Source organism: Notothenia coriiceps, unplaced genomic scaffold (genome assembly GCF_000735185.1).
Source record: "Notothenia coriiceps isolate Sejong01 unplaced genomic scaffold, NC01 NC01_scaffold00010592, whole genome shotgun sequence".
NCBI lineage: Eukaryota > Metazoa > Chordata > Actinopteri > Perciformes > Nototheniidae > Notothenia > Notothenia coriiceps.
Window position 1 is genome coordinate 6,744 of NW_011343293.1, and position 22,071 is coordinate 28,814.

Sequence of the window (22,071 nt, forward strand, 5' to 3'; positions counted from 1 at the left end):
TAATTTCGTCCGGAAGATTTCAACTTTAACGGACATGTTGACCGGCGGGAAAAAATCGAACTGAAACTCTGCCGAGGCGGAGAGGTGGGTGTTTGTCATCTGCTGGTGGACTAACCGGAGAGAATTACAGTGCTTGCCTCGACGGGGAGGGATTGCATGGAATTACAGCAGCAAACGCTTGCCTCGGGGAGGGAGAAAAAGAGCCACAGCGGAGAATAAACAGAAGGGCAACCATGGCAACCATGCGCGGGAAGTCTTCTTCGCTGCTTTTGTGGCAGACTACAGCGCCACTCACAGGCCTGGCATATGTACTACAGCGTCTCCAGCACTTTCGAGCGGCAATGGCCGGCAGTGGCCCAACCTCTCATTCCCCTGATAGGTGGAGCGTTGCCCACTAAGCGGAGCACCACTTCTGTGACGTAGAAAATAATTCAAATCTGGATCAGTCTGTATCAGATCCGTTGTGGCCCCGTTTTTAGAGATTTGGGTATGGAGGAAAAGATAGAGGGTTGAGTTTTCTGACACTTGGTGAGTTCCCTGGAACACCGGGGACACATATTCATGTATAAAAGACGTACAAAAGTGCATTTTGCATGATAGGTCACCTTTAAACCCAGCTGAGTCTCGTTCAAAACACAAACCCACACACAGCTTAAGGATTTATCAGAAAGACATTCAGCATCCCTTTTGACATGCACAAGTGCAGGCCTATCAAAAGGCCTTTATGTTTGAGTGGAAGAGATGAATACTGTGTTAATGTGCTGAAACTAGGATAGCACTCAGCAGGCCAGCACAAGACCCAACAGTTCAGAAGATAATGAGTCATCGCTAAAAACTGTTGCAAACTCAGCTTAAAATAAATAATAATCAAAGGTTCCTTTCAAGAGTCATGGAGTCCAGAGCCAATTGTTAATCACAAACACGCACTGCTGTTTGATTGGAAGAAAAGGCTCTAAATGCTGACATATAATCATCTATTCTTATCATTTTCCCTACATGTGTTCAATAACCAGGTCAGTGTGAGGAACAATGGTAGTGTGCAGAAAACATATTTTTCCTGCCAGAAAAAAAGTCATCGGGCATTTGTAAGCATCAAATTTAAACTTCACATTTAAGATGTTTACTTTTCAGTTTACTCTAGGAGTATTCTTGGAAATGTACTGAACTGAAACACATCTGGTTTTCAGTAATGCTTACAGTTCAAATGATAAACACAGGTATCTCAGTTAATATATGTACAAGTTACAAACACGAGAGTTAGCAATGCAACTAACCGTTATTTTAAAATCATGGGAAATCTAAAAACACAATAAATAACTTGATTATCCTTTGTTAACATTTTCAAACTTTTTTTATCCGACCAACAGTTCAGAACTTAAAAGAAACTTTTAAAAATGGTATACAATACAAACATAATCGAGAAAAGCTGAAGTATTAATGTACATAGTGCTTGTTTTTTTTCTGTGGATAAATATGTTGTTATCGTTTCTTTGTATGTACGGGCCATCGTGTGCCGTGTAAAACTAAATACGCTTAAGCTGATAGCATTGAATTTAATTTGGCCAAGATGTGTATATCCTTAAAACAAGGTGCTTAGTATTATTTTTTAGACCAGTTACAGAGGATTTCTTAACTTACTTCTTGAGATCAAACCGGTTTCAGTGTCAGTAATTAGAGGAAGTGGGAGGATGTTGGCACGGCAATGGATTATTTTGACATTCTGGTCTTGAAAGTGCTGTGTTGTGCCAGTGAAAAGAAATATCCCTTTCGTAATCAAGGCAAGAATCTAGGCTCGGCCACAAGGAGCTTATTAAACAAAGTAAGTAAATATTAGGGGCGATATGAAAATGGATTTAACTGCGTTTAAATATTTGCTCTGTTTAACAAATAGAATAGTCCCAAGATAACAGGAAATCAGATGAAGTAAGTTATAATTGAATGTAAATGATTCAGCCATCTAAAAGAATGGTTGTTTACAGTAATTCAAAGTCAAGTGCATTTTCTTTTCTCTGTAGGATAACTACAACAAAGTACTGTAAACAACCATTCTTTTAGATGGCTGAATCATTTACATTCAATTANAACTAGTTGTTCACACTAATCCTAATATTATCACTTAATATTAGCAAATTCTATTTTATTTTTTAAAACATATTGATGTAAATACATACACATATCGATTTGTTGTATAAATATTGCAAATCAAAACCTTTATTCACTAATAATTACCAAAAATCGTAGTTCTATCTCCTGTTATCAATGCATTCACATTGCCTGCCATGAACTTCCGGGGAACAATCCTCGTCTGCATGAACCACGTGACGATAACCGTTTTTGGACTTCCGCTGTCGTAACTCTTCTATCTATATGGCGCTGGGTTCAGCCATTCTCCGCAAAGGTTTTTGAAATTGGTCCGTGCGCAAAGCATTGTGGGGATTTGAAGGACGCGAAGTCTACCCATGTGCAGCCTCGAAATTACCCCCAAACCAAGGACGTGGCCTCGGTGGAATTCCAAGTATGCTGGAGATTGGAACAGTCCTTCGGCGGCACTCGATGACGTAGTATCCTTGAAATATTTCCTCGCGATTGAGAAACGGCCCATATGTGTTCGGGGTCCGTCTCTTACCAGTGACGTCACGACGTACGACGTCACGACGTAATGACGTCAATGACGTCACGCATTGTGATTGGCTGTACGGTAATTTACCCACGCTATCTGGAGTACAGAGGGGTTTTTTGATCATAGGGGTGGGCGATACCACAAAATCTGGATTCGATCCGATACCAAGTATTTCAGGGCCAATATGGCCGATACCGATATCGATCCCGATACTTTTTTAAATTAAAAGCGTCTTATGTACTTTCATATAGGGGAGAGCTGTATGACATGATTTTTGAGCTGAAATCATCATAAATAGACAATCTGAATTCATTTTCATGAATAAAGACAGGACAGTTTTTATTGACAAATAAACGTTTTACTTTTGCAAATTTAAAGTGCAAACATGAAATATAACAATACAAAGTGGCCAGAGTAGCAAACTGTCTTCTTGCACACATCACAGTGTTTTAATTCCCAGTAGTGAAATTGCTCCACACAACGCTCCTCTTTCTCTCAGCCATCATGCGCGTGTGTGTGTTGCACTCGCGAGTCGCTGGCTGCTGCTGTCCTGCTGCCCATAGACTGTATATATAAAGGTCCTGCCCTGCTGGCTGCTGTCAGTCAGCTTGATAATCGGCGTTCAGGCAGGGAGCGCGCTGAGCGTGCGGCGAGCCTCGAGGAGAGGAGGACAGCAGTGGAGAGAGAAGAAAAGAGCATATACTTGTGTTCGTCTGCACATCGTTTTTTGAAGAAATTGACGAGTAGAGGAGACGGGGAAAAAAAGTATAACATTATCGATCCTACTGGCTCTAGTATCGATATTTTGAAACGTAACGTAATATCGGAAGTATCGATATTTTGGGATCGATCCGCCCACCCCTAGTATTTTCTGTGTTAGAGTTTTACTCGCTACAGGGTGTACTTTGAGGGTTTTGACTCTGCAGACCATTTACATGCATAAAACCCTTCATAACACACAAGCGGACGGGTAATAACCGGAAAAGAATGACATGGGACCTTTTAAGGCAGCGTGTTTACGGGCTAATATATTCTCATGTCGTCTAATCCCAAATGTTCTGTGTTTTCCAGCGCTGAAGCGGTCGTTTGAGGTGGAGGAGACAGAGTCCTCCACAAACCCTTCGACCCTGACTCGTCGGAACACCAATCCTCTCCGCTCGTCCGCCTCCTCCACATCTAGCCAGCGGAGCTACGACCAGAGCTTCCGTAGCACTGAATACTCCTCTCCCCGATCCTCCCCCTCTGAGACCACCAATCCACGTTCTCCAAAGACCGGCATGAGGCGCATGGAGCTATCAGGGGGTCGTAACCCTGACACAGCCTCATCCCGCCGTACAGAAATGTCCATTGAGGTCTCCTCTAAGCAGATTGACAACTCGCCCAGTGCCGGCATCGCCCGCTTTGGCCTCAAGCGGCCTGAGGTCAGTCTCAGCAATCGGAGTACACTCCTGGACAGCTCCTCCAACTCCACCTCCACAAACAGGCGGGCTGAGATCAGCATGACACGGCAGCACGAGCCCCCCGCCCCTCCGAAGAGGACAGACTCCCAGATGAGCTCAACCCCAATCTCGAGGATCCCCGAGCCCCCTCAGAGAACAGTGGAGCTCCAGTCCCCAATCACCAGCCCAGTGGAGGCAGCCTCCAGGAAGCCAGCGATGCCCATCTTCAGACAGTCAGACGGTTTGGTGCCCAGCAGTGCCGTGGAGAACAACAACAACAACCACCCGCCTCCTGCTCCTAGTGCCCCCCTGCCCTCACTGGCAGAGCCCCGGGTGGAGAAGGTGGAGAGGGTGGAGAGGGTGGAGAGGGTGCAGAGGGTGCAGTCTCCAGTCCCAGAGCCTCCAACGGCCCGACCAACAGAAAGTGAGTAGCTGCTCGGTTCAGCATATTTTCTAAACAAACTGTCGTGTATAAAACTGTTTAAAATGGCGTTGAAGGGAGCTGCTCTGCTCTAGACGGCATTCCAGACAGTTTAACCAAACATACATCTACTGTCCTTACTTTTGATTGTCACTCACACCGTCTCGTTGAGTCACTTAAGGATGCAGGTATATGTTTGCAAGCACACACTTTTCCCTTTCTAAAACCATCATTTAGCTACATCAACACTCCACACTGTAATTAAGTATGACAGGCATTTCAACCTTTTTACCCAACTTTATATCTAATCAAGATGCCAACCATAAAAAGCACAAGCATGTGTCCTTGTGAGCATTTCAGTCTAGACTATGTGTGAATGTAGGTCAGAGCGGGTGATGATGAGAAACCCAGGGCAGCTCCCAGTACAGCACTTAAAAGCTTCTACAGTCAGGCAGCTGAATAACCCTGCTTACTTGAACTTGAATTAACCACTATATAAAATCCCGGTCAATTCAGATAACCTCATGTAGATGCTTGCAGTTCAAAGCATGTGTGTCTGGTTTTATTATAAACTATTTGTTGGGCAGAGTGGGTCAATCCTGCATGTTTGTCTAGAGTCAAGGCATTACCTTAGATGACCTCTGACTTAGTATTGATTTTCCTATTCCAGAGAAAGCTATTCTTAGTCATTATTGTCCCCCCATACCCCTCCTTTTGTAATAACACCACTATTCTTCGCTCTGGAGCAACGTCTTGGTGATCAAATTTATAGCTGAATTTCCATGAATTATGTTGGATATTCCTCCTCCTCAGTGGATGAAACTTGATATATATATTAAAGTTATTCCATCTCTGTTCTTTTAGTGCCACCCTCTGGACAAACACAGCATTTTTATCTGAATTATTGGCAAGGTCCTTTTACCAAAATTGTCAGTATGTTTATTTCATCTGCTTCTTTGTTACTGTGGGGTGTAATGAATTGCAGCCTCTAGGGCTCTTAGCAGGCCTCTAAGCTAGTCTTGTTTTCCTTTTTGGTTTAGTAGAACTCAATGTGCAAAACTGGGAATTACGGAGCATAGGTTATGTGTCAGTGTCATCAGCATGCTTAATCTTTTCAGTGTGTTCAATTACAAGTAGGCTTTAAAGTGTTCTGAGTTTGGATTTGGTTCTGTTATGGTGGAAAAATGTGTGAGTTTACTTGTGCTGATGTCTATGCAGTGGTTTTATGCCGTTTCATTCCCCAACTTTTCCTATTAGAAGGTTTCGTCTTTGTACGGTGCATTGCTGTTTGTGTGTGTGTAGTGCTGTTATCTGAAGACAGCTGTGCTCATGGGTTGCTCCCACTTGTGTAGTATCCAGGCGTAGGCGGCTGGGAGGTGATACATTCCAAATCTGGAGGTCATAAAACTTTCAACATAAAAATAGAAAGCCTCCAATTTTCGACTCTGTGTTGCTCTCTATCCACTGTGCTTCCTTCGCAGACAGCTAGGGATTTACTTTCATTTCTGCCTTTTACTGAGGATATTTCTCTCCTATATTTTTCTTATTGGTGAACCATTCAGCACATATGCATACTAAATATCTGATGGGTGGCCTTGTGTCAGTAGAGAGGAAAATAAGCGAGGACAACTGATAAGATGAAGTCTCAACTTCTGCCATATCTGTCTCAGATTCCCACCTTCCAACTCAGCTGTGCACATGCAGGGAGGGGGAGGGCTGCTAGAAAGAAGCTTTGGAAGAAACGCAGATAAGAGGGAGGGAAAGACTGAGAGGCGGTTCAGCGGGCAGAAAGAAAGAGGAAGAACATTGGAGAGAAAGATATACAGCGTGCATTAAAGAGAGTTTCAGTTTTGAGTCTGCAGGGAGAAAAACAAAATGAGAGAAGCCCTCTTTAACCTCCAGCCTTTGGGAGTAAAACCTAACCGACAGACCACACAGCTCTGACGACTTGCCCAAAACTACAATTGACTTTCCATTTCCTCAACAAGTTCACACGACACAGATTCAGGCCAAACACTTTTTTTTAATAGCTTTGTGTATTTAAAAAAAAGGAAAACTGAATGTTTTCAGGTGAATCATGTGTTGTTTACTTTCCCTGCTTGTATCAGCTCTGTATCCGGTGGGATCCTAGCAGTGTGCTTTTGTTCTGTCCCATTTGGCCCATTGCGCTGTGGCTTGAGGGCTCATTATCAAAAGTAATTGGGATCTACCTGCCTCCTGGTGCTCTGTGCTATTTGTGTGATCATGTGCAATACAATTATTCAGTGTATAAACTAGGGCTGCTCGATTATGGCAAAAATCATAATCTCGATTATTTGGGTCAATAATTGATATCACGATTATTAAATACGATTATCCATTTACTTTGAAAACATCCATTTATTGAAAATAAAAATTGAACAGTATGTTTTTAATAGTTGATTACTCTGAACTTGAAGTATAATTCAACTGAAAAACCAATAAAAAAAAAAAAAAGTTTTATTTAGATTACGTTGTTTTCGTAATCGTTGCAAGCCAAAATCGTAATTGTGATTAAAATACGATTAATTGAGCATCCCTAGTATAAACTGAAAGTACCTACGTACATTCTTCCCTACACAAGGTTAAAAAAAAAGTTGTTGTTTTTTTGTGGCAGCTGTTGTAAAGTACAAGGTGCTCTAATGATAGCTCTGTCTCACTGATTTTTTTTTTGTGGCTATAATGGCGAGCAGCTGTATTCATTCTTGGTGTGCTTCAACAGAATGTGATCCCCATGTGTACAGACTGACACAAATCATTCATTCTGCACATTTCTCAATTTAGCTTCCTGTCCCATCCCTTCCCTTTTTTTTACTTTGACTGCTGTGACACATAACATAGCATGTTGCTAAATCTATTGTTTACATCCTAAACATCAAGGACATAGAGCAAATAATGTATCTTTTAGGGATGCACCGAATATTCGGCCACCGAAAATTATCGGCCGAAAATGGTTAAAAAGGCCCTTTCAGCTGTCGGCCGAAAGGGCAAAAATATCACAGAATGTCAGAGAACAGGGTTACGTTGATCGTACTCCGCATATTTGTCCGGGTGTTTTGATTTCAAGTGGTGGAGTAATCCCGAAGTGGTGAAAGTTTTTGCAGTTACACCTCCTCGAGAAATGTCAGCTGAACAAGTATTACAAATCACAATCCGCGCCTCTTTCTCTGATATTTTGAAATATCTCCAAGCGCCAGACATGTTGGCTGTGAGCCAGCCGCGACCATGGTCCTGGCATGGTCGCGCGCCGTGCTTGTCGCCGCGTTTTGATTACGTCATCACAACAACACGTTAGGTTTCCAAACTTATAGGTGCATTTGTTGTTGTTGAAGGCCTGGCTGTTACAGTCTTTATTTACACTATTTTGTTGTAGGCCTACTGCCCTAGATGTTTATGCAGTTTTAAAGCACCTTGGCTTTGTTCTGAATGCACTTTGTTGTAGTTATCCTACAGAGAAAAGAAAATGCACTTGACTTGGAATTAATGTACTGTATGCATTCAAAAGTGCTGAATAAAGGTTTTATGGACCCATAATAGTGATTATTATTTAAGTTAAGTTTTGCCATAATCATGTCTTTTTCCATAATCAGGTAGCTGAACAACATTGGTAAAAAAAAAATATATATATATATATTTCTATTAATCATTTTCGGCCTTTCGGCATTCGGTTTTCGGCCAACTGTTTCCTATTTTCGGTATCGGTTTCGGCCAGGAATTTCCCATTCGGTGCACCCCTAGTATCTTTAACTTTTCCAACGTTCTTCAGTGTTTTTTGGAATCTAAAAACCTGTATAACTTTCTGAAAGTTTTGTTTCATATTTGATCTTGTCGCGGCTGCCTGTAGCCAACACTACACATACAGCTCAATGTAGACCTATCGACAGACATACTGTNGTGTGCAAGAAGACAGTTCGCTACTCTGGCCACTTTGTATTGTTATATTTCATGTTTGCACTTTAAATTTGCAAAAGTAAAACGTTTATTTGTCTATAAAAACGGTCCTGTCTTTATTCATGAAAATGAATTCAGATTTAGTCTAATTATGATGATTTCAGCTAAAAAAATCATGTCATGCAGCTCCCCCCTATATGAAAGTACATAAGACGCTTTTCGAATACTTGGTATCGGATCGAATCCAGATTTTGTGGTATCGCCCACCCCTAGAAAATACCTCCCCAAAACGCCTCGTTGGAGATACGTCACTGTCCATTGATTCTTCCGGGTACCGCATGATGTCATGCGTTACCCAGAACCAAATGGACCAATCCGTGGAGCCGTTACTTCGTCCGCGGAGCCGTTACATTAAGCCCCCACTGATTGGTCCAAATTGACCAATCCACGGACTTCCTCACACACACACTCAGTGCAGGCAGCTCTGCTGATCTCTCCTCCCTGGCTGCAGGCTGATAATAGACAGTTGGGATCGCGGCGAAATTCTCTCTGCAGACCCATTCTCACAGCGTTTATCAACCTTTTTCTTACTCAATATCAAGCCACACTTATTGTTTTTACTTCGGCTGTGACTTTGTGTGTGCTCAGGGTGAGTTTGGCTGTCGCTAAACAAGGAAACCACACCTCCACGGAGCTCAGCGCGATTCACAACGTCCCGACCAATCAGAGCACACTGTGCTCACAGGGAGGGTGGGGGCTGGAGCTATTGGAGCTACAACGAGCCGTTAAAAGCAGAGAGTGAAATTCAGTGAATACACGTAGTTTAGAGATGCTGTATGAGAAACCAAAGTGATTTTGGAAAATTGCACAATATAAATCTATTCTAGTAGACCTCAACAATGGAAGTATGATCAGTGGAAATGGCCATGACATGGGACCTTTAAGTTGCAGCACTAGCATCTGTATGATATTGTACTGTATTTATTGTTAAGGCATCTTGTGATTAGCATTCAAAACAATGAGGCCCTGAGGGCAGACACACTTCAAATGACCTTTATTGAAACAAAGCAGCTACCGATTTTCTATTCAGTGTTGACACTGGCAGTGTAGAGATTATGAACCCATTTTGGAGCAGAAAGAAAGTCCTTGATACGCCATGAAATCCTTTATTACGTCGGCTCTGACCATCCTCAATAACAGCTTGTTCATTAAATGCTCTCCTCCAACACACATACACACCATGACTGAAACCTAATGGTCCATTTCCATTATATGTACATTTAATGGAGAATAAAGTATTCTGAATCTGGATAAAAACACTGTGGCAGAAACTCCAAACCGCACCAGGACCTTGTTGCCTTCATCAAAAGGTTGTGGAAAAAACATAAGCGAAAGAAGGTTAGTTGCATTTGGTCGATTTAGCAAAGTAAAATATGTCTGTGTTGTAGGAAAAAAGCAATGTAGCTGAAGATGAGAAGCAGTCAGCGTCAACACTGATATGTATACCACGCTACGAAAAGATGCAATGCTAGCAGAGGAAGAAGAAGTAGGCCTACTCAGATTATGTATTTAAGTAACAGTAGAACTACCAACATGTAGGAACACTCTGTTACAAGTAATTGTCCTTAATATTGAAAATCTTACTTAAGTAAAAGTACAAAAGTAATGGCATCAGAATATAGCCTACTTAAAGTACCAAAAGTAAAAATACACATTTTGCAGATTGGGCCACTAAAGTCTTATTTAAGTGTTGATGAAATGTAATATCATGAATCCAAATCTGCAAGTAACTAAAAGGCATACAATAAATGCAGTAGAGTAAATGTGCACGATGGTGGCAAGTATGGGAAACGTGCTGTTAGCGGCAGTTTACAGTAGCAAAGCAATCCCCGCAAATAAAAACAATTCAGCATGCCGTAGTCTTACCGTTTTTAACACGCTTCACATAGCTCGATATCATGGTGTGTGGCCTTTCTAATTCACTCGCGAGATGAATATTCCTCTAAAGTAGATTCTAACAATATCGTCAGGTACAAAACACATGCACCATTAAATGAAAAGAGTGTTTCTTACATCTTCCCTTAGATATGTGACGGCCGTTATCCGGCTTTTTGGCACACCTGTCATGATGAGAATCACCATGATGACCACGCCTCTAATTGATAGCGTGACCGTTTAGGCACATTTGGGGTATTTTCTAATGTTGCTCTATCAAAATTAGTATAAAGAAATGACATAACATGCTGCTAATGTTCGATTAGCGAATAAAAGTATTATGTGAACTACAACCAGCCTGGTTTCACAGTGGGCTTTTGAAATAAAATAGCCTACTGTGGTGGAACATTACGGGACATAATTCACCGTGATATTTAGTGTGTTGCACCACGGACCTGTTAGAGAGTGTACCTTGTTGTTGTTAGCATTCTAGCTTGACAGTAGCATGTAGCAAGTTATTATTTCCTCTGTAAACCTAATGGAAAATAAAGTGTGGAGTTCCATACTTAAAACGCCGCCTCCGACTCCCATTCATCGGCTCTAGGCCCACACTACTCTGTTTTTGTAGCTTATATTTTTATTTTACCCTTTCATCTTCATATTTGTATTGTGGGGTCAGTACAGTAAACGTCCCACTTGATATGCCACTGCTTTGAAACGGACAACACATGAAAAGCGAAAGATAATAAAATTGTTTCAGATCAATATGATTGGCTAAATACATAACATGGATTTATTTTTCTATTAAGTGTCTGACAAATCACCAAATACTTATCAAAGAAGTTCCCACTGTAACCAGCCCTCTCCCTCCCTGTCAGCTTATTTTGTCAATGTTACATCACCAGCATTTTGTTTTTACTAGTTAAAGTTGTTTGGTAAAATTATTTTTTTTCTAGCCAAGGGAGGCTCCATGTCAGTTGTGAGGCGGACACCACCAGGCTCTTCTTGGCTCAGAGTAGATATATGGAGTCGTGAAACATGGCCTCTGTCCCAGATAAACATAAAATCCTGTGCAGGCTTCTGGCCTACAGTGAGTCTGACTGGCCAGGCACCAGTATGAGGGAAGACCCTCTTCCTTGAACTCAATGTTTTCCATCCTTCATGTGTTTCAGCAGGCTTTTGTGTCTGATATCACAGGGTCTGCAGAGAAGCAGGAAGCTCATGGTGGTTCACACGTTCCACGGGATGCAAATGTGAAACACTGGGTTAACTCTGTGTCAGAGAGTTAGATTAAACTTTCCAATTGTAAAATGTACTCATCTTCAGCAGAAAGGACAGCAGACAAGTTCATGTTAAAGTCAGCAATGTTATTCAGCAATGACAACCAACCTTTAATAAGCTCACTGTGTATCACTCACAATATTTAATGTTAACCCACAGCAATACTCTTTCCCACTCTTAAATACACACTCTTACAGCATGCTTATAATTCAATCAGATGTATTGCAAATGTGCCATTTGTTTGTTAGACACACGAGAAATGTGTGTTGTTGATTTGCCAGTAAGTCAGAAAACAGAATACCATAAATATACATTCCTGTGTGTTAACTGAATGTGGCAATTTTGACACTTCTTTATTACACGACTGAATATACAAGGGAACAAATAGAAAGAAAGTTCATTGTGACTTTGATATAAAAGTCTGATTGTATGTGGTTATAGTATGCATCTCCATCACCACCATATGTCTCTCTCAATAAACTCTGTTAGCTGCTAACATGAAAACATTTGATTAAAGAAAACTTGCCTCGAGCCGTGTACTCTGTTCTTCTTTAAGTAGACAAAATAAGGGCAGAAATCACTTTAACGGAAATAACTTGAGCAGTGAAAGTCTATATAATGTGCAAAGGCATATTCAAAGTGCCACAGACCACTTCAAACTGTGTTTAATGTGATCTTGAGATAATGACCTCTTTGCCTGGGATTGTGCTAACTGTGTGGTGGTGTGTGCCTGCGCTGTGGTGACAGACAATCCGACACAGTGAAGTCCCCACAGACACACTGGAGACAGAGGCCTTATCAGTTATGTTTCCCTCTCTCTTTCTGTATGTGTTTAAACACAGCTGTAGAGTAACGCAAACACAGCCGTGTCAGCTCTGGTCGGAGCCAAACTCTCTGCCTCTGTTAACGTGATAGCGCACTGCATCCTGGGATTTGTATCACAGGGAGGTCACACTTTAATATCTCTGTTTCTATGTGTATTCATGTGATCTAGGGGTGTACCAATTAACTAGTACTGGTAAGGCAAGTTTAATTATATAGCACCTTTCAACACAAGACAATTCAAAGTGCTTTACAAAAATGAAAAACATGATGAGGTGATGTTATAAAAAAAGAACAAAAATTCTTAAACATTTCCATTTTGCAAACATTTCTTTAGGAGTCAAATATTACATTATTTTAAAAGAAGATTCATGTTACTGCCATAATATCTTTATTATGATCATTTTTAAGCCACAATATCGGTCTTTTAGCTGTGTGTGTGTGTGTGTGTGTGTGTGTGTGTGTGTGTGTGTGAAGATTGAATACAACTATTTGATGTCTCCAAGCTGCTTTAAGGTGTTGCTTCTCTGAGGTGATAGCACTGATCACAGCCCTTTTAACCAAGCCAAAAATATACTTGTTAGCACCAATGTGAACCAAAATTCAGCATAAGTCCTTTCTCTTTAATTGGCTCTCTCTTCTCAGCTCTCCCTACCTCTCATCTAACATGGAGTTGAATCCCCATTCCTCTTGGACATCCCCAGTGATATAATGTAAACTTGCTAGCAGACTGAACTGCCAAATAAGGAAGACATTGTAGCCAAGCATGATGTTTTTCAACTAACACAAAATGAAACATGATTAAACTTCCAGATAATCACATGATGATGCTACTCCGTTCTCCAGTGTAGCATTACTGCATGAGTACCACATGGACATTCTCCACGCCTCTCTGAGCATGACAGTAGATGAGCTGATGGGTCAACAAGATGTAGCACTGAAAACTACAGCTACAGAATAAGCATTACCCCAACTAAACTTACGCTACTACTGCCAGAAGCCGCCTTCGTACAACGAATTCTTAAAATACTGGCATATTGCTCCTAAGATTCTCACAAAATCAAACCTGTTTTGATTCTATTCATCCTATATATTTAGTAATAGCCTTTCCATGTATTTGTTATTTTGTAATTACTTTTCTTTATGGTAGAGTTTTTATTGTTACTAGCAGATTTAGCTATTAAGTTTATTTCACATCAGGCCTCACAGTTTACTGTTCACCTGCCCACAATGACAGCTCTGTTAAATTGCTGCTTATGCATGCAACATTCCCTCCTGCTGCTGTTCCACATAGAAAGCATTTTACAGACAAAACCCGAGATGGCTTTCATTGTGAAATGTTTGGCTGCACAGTTAAGGGAAACACCAGTTGCAATTCTGTAAAAAAAGTGTTTTTGTAGTACCGGACCACATTTGCTGTGACTATGATAGCCAGTGCCACGTGTGTAAACAAATCAGAAATAAACTTGGCATTATAGCCCTCTGCTAACGCTATCACGCCCTCTGAAAAAAGGTTCTGCAATTTAAACCAGTAGCAAGCTCTGCATGTCAAAATGTGCTTTGGATCTCTAGAACAAGAGCATTTGGCCTTAAGAATATTCTTAAATCCCAACTCTACTTCCTTGAAATGTCTATTGCAGCTGTCAAACAGACTTTCAATTTCCTGCAGAGAAAAAAAAAACCTTTATACAAAAGAAAAATCCTATTTGGTTTCAGCTGTAGCATGGAGTCTGATGATAACTTTGGGGCCTTGCCTTTTGGTTGGCATTGAGGAAGGTTTCACTCCACGTGTCCAACAGGGAGAAAAACAGCAGCCTAACAAAGACCTGCTGTGTTCGCTGCACCTCAGTTTGACCCTCGGGGCTTCCCAGAAGCTCCGAGGCTGTTGGCGTCATTACCAGGATGCGTCAGTGGTGCATATAGAGCGTCCTGATAATGCAGATAAGGACGGAGACTCCTGGAGACGGCTATCATCAGCTTCTGTCAGGAGACACTTCCTCTCATAACACACAAGCTCTATCTGTGAGCATTCATCGTGGCGTTTTGTCATAAGACTGACCTCAAAGTGTAATGGTTAAGATCAATGTTTGTGTCCTTTGGCAGAAAATAAATATTTATACCAAAGCTCTTTAATAGCAGTTTCAGTGTACTACCAACCAACTTAACAGAAATCCTGAAAGAAATACAAAACCACCGCTAAGTGGCAGTTAGCTCATAATCACAGTTTTCAATGTGAAAGGCGTTTGAGTCTTCCCTCGTCTCTTGTTCTGTGTATGATTAAAGAGCAATTAGTGTTAGTTTAAAAATGATCCAATGTTTCATATGGCCTGTTAAGAAATAATAAATCACTAATTTCCCCAAATGAATATGGGTTTAAAATACACTTGCAGCTCTGAACTTGGATTGGTCTTAAATACATTCTAATCAACATATCCTGTACATTTTAAATCATAGGTGCTTACATTTTGTTCACTTTGCCCTACTCTTGACTGTCAAAGCTTATGTTTTTGTGATGGATTGGGGAGTGCCAGGCCACATGCAGCTCAGTAAAAAGAGGCCCGCCTGTGCTCAGATCCACTCCTCCACTGCCTGCCACAGCATTTTCACCAACCACAGAAATCTATCCCTGTGGAATTTCCTCTCCCTGGACCAGTGAATGCCCTTACCATGCTGCTCAGAGATCGACAGGAAGCAGTGACCAGGGATGTTAAACTACCAATTGTGACTCTAATACGTCTTCTTTTTTTCCTGATGGAAACAAAAGAAGCTGTTTACAAGACAGACCTCTCAGAGTGAGCTGTAAAAACACTGTATCAATGTGTGTTTGTTCACTCTGCTGAGCGGAAAAGCCCACTGACTGCGGTCAACGATCTGAATGGTCTGTGATGTTGAAGTCACAGCTGAGGTCATCAGCCTCATGGGCGAGAAAAATCCTGTCCTCTGTCTTTGAGCCTCTCACTGGCGTCATCAGCTAAGAGTGTGACAGAGTGAATCAGTTGGACATTCTCTATTGCATAACAAAACATCCTCCTTTCATTCACAAATTGACTGCAGGCTATATGTTACTGTAGCAATGACCTGTGCAAATTAGTGTATGAATAAAATGATCCATGTTTCCTGTGATGCTTTTCAAGAGCTCTAAAACTCAAATGATGTGAAAATATGTTATGCACACCTTTCACAATGTTAAAAGTACTCTTCAAAATGTAATCAGTTGACAACATTAAGGTTTGTCAGCAAATATACTTATATAATGTAAAAGATTACCGAGCATCAATAAGAAAGCTCCAAAGATGCAGTCACACTAAATAAATCAAAACACATGCCCGACTTAATTAGTTATGGCCTTTTTTTTTGCTAAATATTCCTTTATCAAAAATATGATTTATTATCTAAACCTAAATGCCCCAATCTAGTGTCACTGTTCAGTAAAATGAAATGTACGTTATAGCAATATCAGTCAAAAGTGTGCTAACAATAGCCACCTTAAGTTAGTACTCATACCAGACCAAGTAAGGCTGTAGCAGCAAAACACCCTGTGTGTAATGCCTTTAGACTGAGAGGGTGTTTTATTGCTCCTATTCAACTTTATATTGTTATTATTATAAGAGTAAGACTTTTTTTTGTTTCTCCTTTTAATAGTCAATTAAATGGATAATTTTCTTGACTGCAGAATATCCTTGGTTTATTGATTGTTTCAATCGTTTTATTTCATTATATTTTAAAATGTCTTATCTAGTGAAAGAGAGAAAAGCATAAACTAGTCTGTTGCTGTAAGGCGATATCTTAACTTTCCAACGTCTGATTCTTATCAACTTGCAGGACTCACGCCCTGCTGCATCTGTGCCATGCTGTCCTCACTGAGCCACACAGGGCCATATGTAATGGTGCATGGTGGTGACACAAAGGTATTACCACCCACTCAGCCCAACACAGGGTAACACACACCATTGACAATCACAACAGTGACCCATTATGTTGGTGTTACACATGATGGAAGGAAGTCTAAAAGCATGACTTCCAGCCACATGGTTAACGCACACTTTCCTCGCCCCTGATGCGCCTCTTTACTGAATGCCACTTATCTTTCTGCTCTGTTGCACTGTGTAAGCCAGCGGTTTGAAGACATAAAGACAGGGAGACATGGAGAGGGAAGCAGAGAGATCCACTATACATACCACAAGCAAACTGGTGTTGACAGAGGAGCAGCTCTGGACAAGTGTGGATGCGTTCCTAATGGCTATGTGTTTGTGAGAGACAGGAGACAGATAGACAGATAGACAGACAGGTTGGGGGAGAGGTGTCGGCCTGTCAGACCCCGACCCCTCCACCCTCCTCGCATCCACCAGCAGCCAGGACAAGGGCTGAGGATGGACGAGCTGCTGAGAGAGGGAAGAGGGAAGCACAGCCGTGGGGATGAGGAGGAGGAAGAGTGGGAGGAGAGGGATGACAGGGGGAATCTGTGGGCCAGGGGCAGCGAGATGAAAAGGAGGAGGAGAGGGAACAGAGGGGGGAGGTGAGCCAGGTGTTCCCCTCACAGCTGTATGGTCAGTTGCTGTCTCCTGAGAGTTCAGCGTACAGTATGGCCTCTCTATCATGCAGCCTGTTTTTTAGGTTAGGCTAAACCAGTTGCATACTTTCTTCAGCGTGCACAGTTCCCTTTTTGACACATGTCAGATACACACATGACACCCACACACACTCAGGCATCTCAACAAAAGTTACAGAGCCGTTAAAGGCAACACTTCAAGCACAAATTCCCTTTCAAAACAACACAGCTCACCGCAGATGTCAACAGCACTTCACGCTCTCCACTTTTTTTCCATATCCGCTCGGTTCCAATCAAACATGTGGAAACCATCTATAGTGTCCTCATAGCAGGGTTAAAGCGTGCCTCGCTCCAGGGAATGACAAGAAGAAGAAAAAAGCGGTGGTGCAGCAGCAAGAGCTCAAGAGAGACAGGAACTAACCTTCAAAGTCTGATATGATCCCTTCCAAGTGAGCGTTGACAGTGGAATCAGACATTTTTTTAAAGCAAATGCGTATGTGCGGGTGTGTATAATGCCAGAGAGAGGGAGCAGGGTTCCCTTTCCCTCAGCAAGGAAAAGTCTTCCTGAGGCGCAGTCCTGCTTTTTAAACAAATCCCAAATTAGGAGCCGTGCAAGGGAGAGAAGGGGAGGAGAGAAAAAAACTGTTAAGAAGCTCACTGATCCAAACCCCCTTCCTATCTCTCCTCTCTTTCATAAGCAGCAACTTATTTTCCCTTCTCCTCCTTCTAACTTCCACAGCTTGGAATGAGCGAGCGATGACAACCCCCCACCCTCCCTCTCTCTCTCTCTCTCTCTCTGGCTCACTGTCTTCCCTCCCCCCTTTTCTCCTTCCCTCCATGCCTCCCTCCCCTTCTGCAGTCGTCCTCTCAGACTGGCTCCTTTTTGTGAAAGCTCTCATTTTTGACTGAGCTGGTCAAATTATACGCATGCTACATCTACTTCCTGTGTAGGCTCAATCACATGACTAACAGACTCTGGACGACTGATGAAACACACAGATAACTATTACTGAGATTCCTTTAAAGGCCTCACTCACAGTTATGACAACATCAGCCTCTTATATGCACAGATATCAACATGCTTAATTTAATTAACATAGAAGAAGACTTCCCTTATATTAGATGATGTGTGAATTCACAGCAACTATCCAGAGTGTAAATAAATCAAAGAGTGTAGAAGGAATCATACTTTGGACTAATATGGTCAGGACAGGCTCACACAGGCGGTCAGTGGATCGTCTGACATGCTCAGTCGCTCTGGAGGCAGACATCAATAAATAAGTAGCCTAATGACTTAATGACCATGTGAATGAGGCTCTGTGTGTGGGGGGCGGGGGGAGGGAGGACAGGGGCGTTGGTCAGTGTGTGTATGTGTGCATGTGGTTGGGAAGAAAAAGTTAGATAGATGTTGCATTTATTTTCAGTAACTGTGTGTGTGTGTGTGTGTGTGTGTGTGTGTGTGTGTGTGTGTGTGTGTGTGTGTATCTGTATTCAGGGCCAGGTTCTGTGTATTTATTTGTCCAATGGTAGAGAGGATATTAAACAAGCAATTTGTAAATAAACTTGCTTTTGAAATAATTCTGACCAAAACATGTAAACTGGACTTGTCCAGCTGTCCATTTAATAGCCGTTATCAGTGGCCCTCAGCATCCTAGGTGTCAATAAAAATGGGTCTGATACAGTAACAAAAAAGCTTTCTACATGGTTGCTTATTGATGTGTACACAAAGAGACCTTCATAATTATGACAGGAGCAAAGAAGGACGTTTGGGAAGTTGTATAAAGAACGATGAAGTCCACTTAGGGTAGGTGTACGCAGAGGATGGATTACACAAACACAGGACTTTCTGCCAGGATCCCATGTGAAACAAAAAGTCAAAATGACATGGTGAACTTTGTTAAGTTACATACAAATTATGGGAATGTTATTCCAACCTTAAATCCACTATATTTTTGCTAAATCTAAATAAGTACTTCTGGTAGCTGAAGCTAAACAAAACTTTATTATATTGGATATGCACCGTTTTCTGGTGTTGTGTGCAGTTTGACCATTTCAAAGCATTTTATAGTGAAAACAGCTCTAATGGCCATTTATTGGTCTGAGGACATTCGCAACAGGTGAGTGGTTGACCTTAGGCAGTCTATGGTGATGAACCATTGCTGCTGGCCTCTTCAGTGTGTGAATGTTGACTCTATTCTCACAAAGCTCACAACTGTCTTTTCAAATACATACTTCTTGCAAAATTAGAGCAGCTCCAAGAGACAACCAAACAAAAAGAAGATACTTGAAATGAAAAACGAGTTTGGAGAGAGCATTGAAAGTAGAGACATATGGGAAATTATTTGTATTTAAGATGTAATAAATTATTCAAGCTGTCAAGTAAGGGGAAAAAAATCCCTTAATAGTTTTTGTCCCATGTGTGATTTATCATAAAGTGTTTGGGACTGAAATATCGCATGTCTGGCAAATGTGTTGCTTACATTGGAATCAGAGTTTGCAGTTTCTGCTGATTTAGGCATGTTTACCAACCATAAACACAGATGTCCACTATTACACAGGTTTGAAAAAAAATATGAGGCTTTACTGTCCCAAAACCTACAATCTGAGTTAAATCTTACACCGCATTTCCCCGAAATTGAACCATGCAAAGTATGTGACCCACAATATTCCCTTAGTATCACTTAATATTTCTGGTTAACATGAAAACTTTAGAGTTGCCTACTATATTATGTACTCTTTTCCTTATACTGTACACCCCAATATCTGACAATATGTCGCCTTCTCCAGCAGGGGTCAGTGTTTTGCCTATAAATAAAACCTGTTGCTATAGTACACACTCTATAGTGGTAGCAGTGCACAGGCATACAGTAATGTGATATGGAAATAGATAAAGATGGAGACATGAGGAGAATCCGGCTCCACACCCTCAACCCACACAGTGTGTCCTGCCCAGCACATGTGTGTCAGATCTCCCCTCCATTTCCTGGCACACACTCATAAAGACACACACTAAGATACATATGATACACAGATTCAGACAACAAATGTGTGTGCAGCAGATGCATCCAAAAATGTGAGAACAAACATGCACATCCTTCCTCTGCATATCCTTGCAAGCCCCAGCAAGCCCAGACAACACTAATTAAATGTGCTGTAACAACTGTCACACACCAGAAGAAGGCTTCAATGTATTTCACCCTGATCTGTAAGGATTTCAAAGCAGCTACACTGTAGATATGCACTATGAAAAAAGCTTCAAACACTAGCAGGAGATATGCCTCTTTATTTAATGGCCTAAATGTTTGCATGGCTGTGAAAGGTTATACAAGGTCATGTTTATTCCATGTGTTAGCGATGATATCTTAAGCCTCTGATGGTGTGAATAACAACACGCTGACTCTTTTTTCTAAGAAATTGAATTGCTGCACCTTGATGCTGCAGAAGGTTTAACAGGAACAGCTTAACACACTGCATTGGCTCCCTGAAGCTATTCATTTGAATCTGATTTCTGCTGTTATGCCCCTTCAATTGTGTACTCACTGTCTCTGGATATTTGAATGACAAGTTATCTTTATGTATTCAAAAGTAAATCTATCTTTTGAATCTCTTTTTCAATTTGAAGCTTTCATTTAGCCTTAGTTTTTAGGCTTTATTTATTGTTTTTTAAATCATTTCTGGGGGTTTTATTAAATATTCCTAATTAATATTATAACTTTTATATATTAGTACATTTTAACATGCTGTCATTGTTTATTGCAGTTTTCAATATGCAGTACTGTGGGTCCTATAACAAAATACATAAAGTGGAGTTAAGCATAGCATAATCACTTTTATCCCAATAATGAATGAATACAAAAAAATATTGAAATGTTTTAATTCTGTCTGAAATTATTTCTGGCAATTGTATACAACTGTTGTTTTCAAAAAGTGGTGACAACTAATGTCTGTAAACAATAATAATGAATCTCTTGGAGCCACAGGCTTCCTGTACATTTGTGTATTGTAATGTATGTGTAGAGCAGCTGCTGGTGTAAGGTTGCACTGCAGCATACAGATGAAGAGAGACATAGACAGCCGCCGACTGCTTAAAGAAACCCAGACCACCACCACCACGCTAAAGTGGGTCCTGCCTTAGTGAGAGATGAAAAATGAGAGGAGCAGAGAGGGAGGAGAAGATAACTATAAACAGATATCATCAAGTCATCGTGGCAGTTGCTAGGGTGATGCCATTACAACAACAGGTTGTGAACAAACACGTTTTACCACAAAGACACCAATAGGTCCACATGCTAGGCACCAGTCTGCACCCTTATAGGGCCTGTGCCAGGGGACGGACGTCCTGCAATCTCAGGAATATGAAATACAGTTCCAAGAATCGATTGAATGGTATCCAAACCAACACTGAGCCATGGGGTGCAGGGATACACTTGGTCTGTTTAGACTATGACTACAGCTGCAAGCAAATGCCATATTTTACAACTTCTGCAAATACCACACTCTGGCTCACTACCTAGAATGAGCTACGCATGTCTCTGCAGATTTAATAAATCAGTTCTCAACATCTAAGTGGCAGATGGACAATTGGAAACATTGGAAGATTTTGTCAGATCACAAGTTTATTATAAATGGTTTTAGTAGAACTCGTTCAATAATCTATGTTAATGTGAAGAAAACAAACAGTTTAGTACGATTATATCTGTTGAAAGTTGTGTGTGAAAGGAAATGACCAGCACATGCCGGCATGAATAATGATCAGTGTTTCATTCCAGGTCATGTCAGGTTTTTGTTATTTTAAACATCACCAGTATCAGCTGCAGAGGAAACCCCATGATTCCTGCTGAGTTCATCCTAAAACAACAAAGGCTTTGTTGGCCTAGATGTGCATCACCCATGAGTCCGGCTATATGAAATAAGCCATCTGGATTAAGGTAAAAATCTTTGCGTGCTGAGAGTTGGTGAGTCCTTGCATTGCTTCCATTGATGCTGGTCATTTTTGCATGAGTGTATATTTTGGATGTGTCTGGCTAGTTACCGCAGCTCTGTTTACATGGCAACCTTCATAATAGGCAGCTTTACCTGGCTCACGATTTGAGAA

General features: G+C 41.2%; 1 protein-coding gene across 1 annotated transcript in view; it reads left to right on the forward strand.

The window, feature by feature from the left end:
• Positions 1-3,612: 3,612 nt before the first annotated feature.
• LOC104946084 (uncharacterized) overlaps positions 3,613-22,071 on the forward strand; it is a 36,162-nt gene continuing 17,703 nt past the window's right edge. The window contains exons 1-4 of the mRNA XM_010771840.1: positions 3,613-4,483; positions 16,250-16,364; positions 16,539-16,677; positions 16,777-16,943. Of these exons, the coding sequence (XP_010770142.1) occupies positions 3,613-4,483; positions 16,250-16,364; positions 16,539-16,677; positions 16,777-16,943 (1,292 nt within the window). The remainder of the gene's footprint in view (positions 4,484-16,249; positions 16,365-16,538; positions 16,678-16,776; positions 16,944-22,071) is intronic.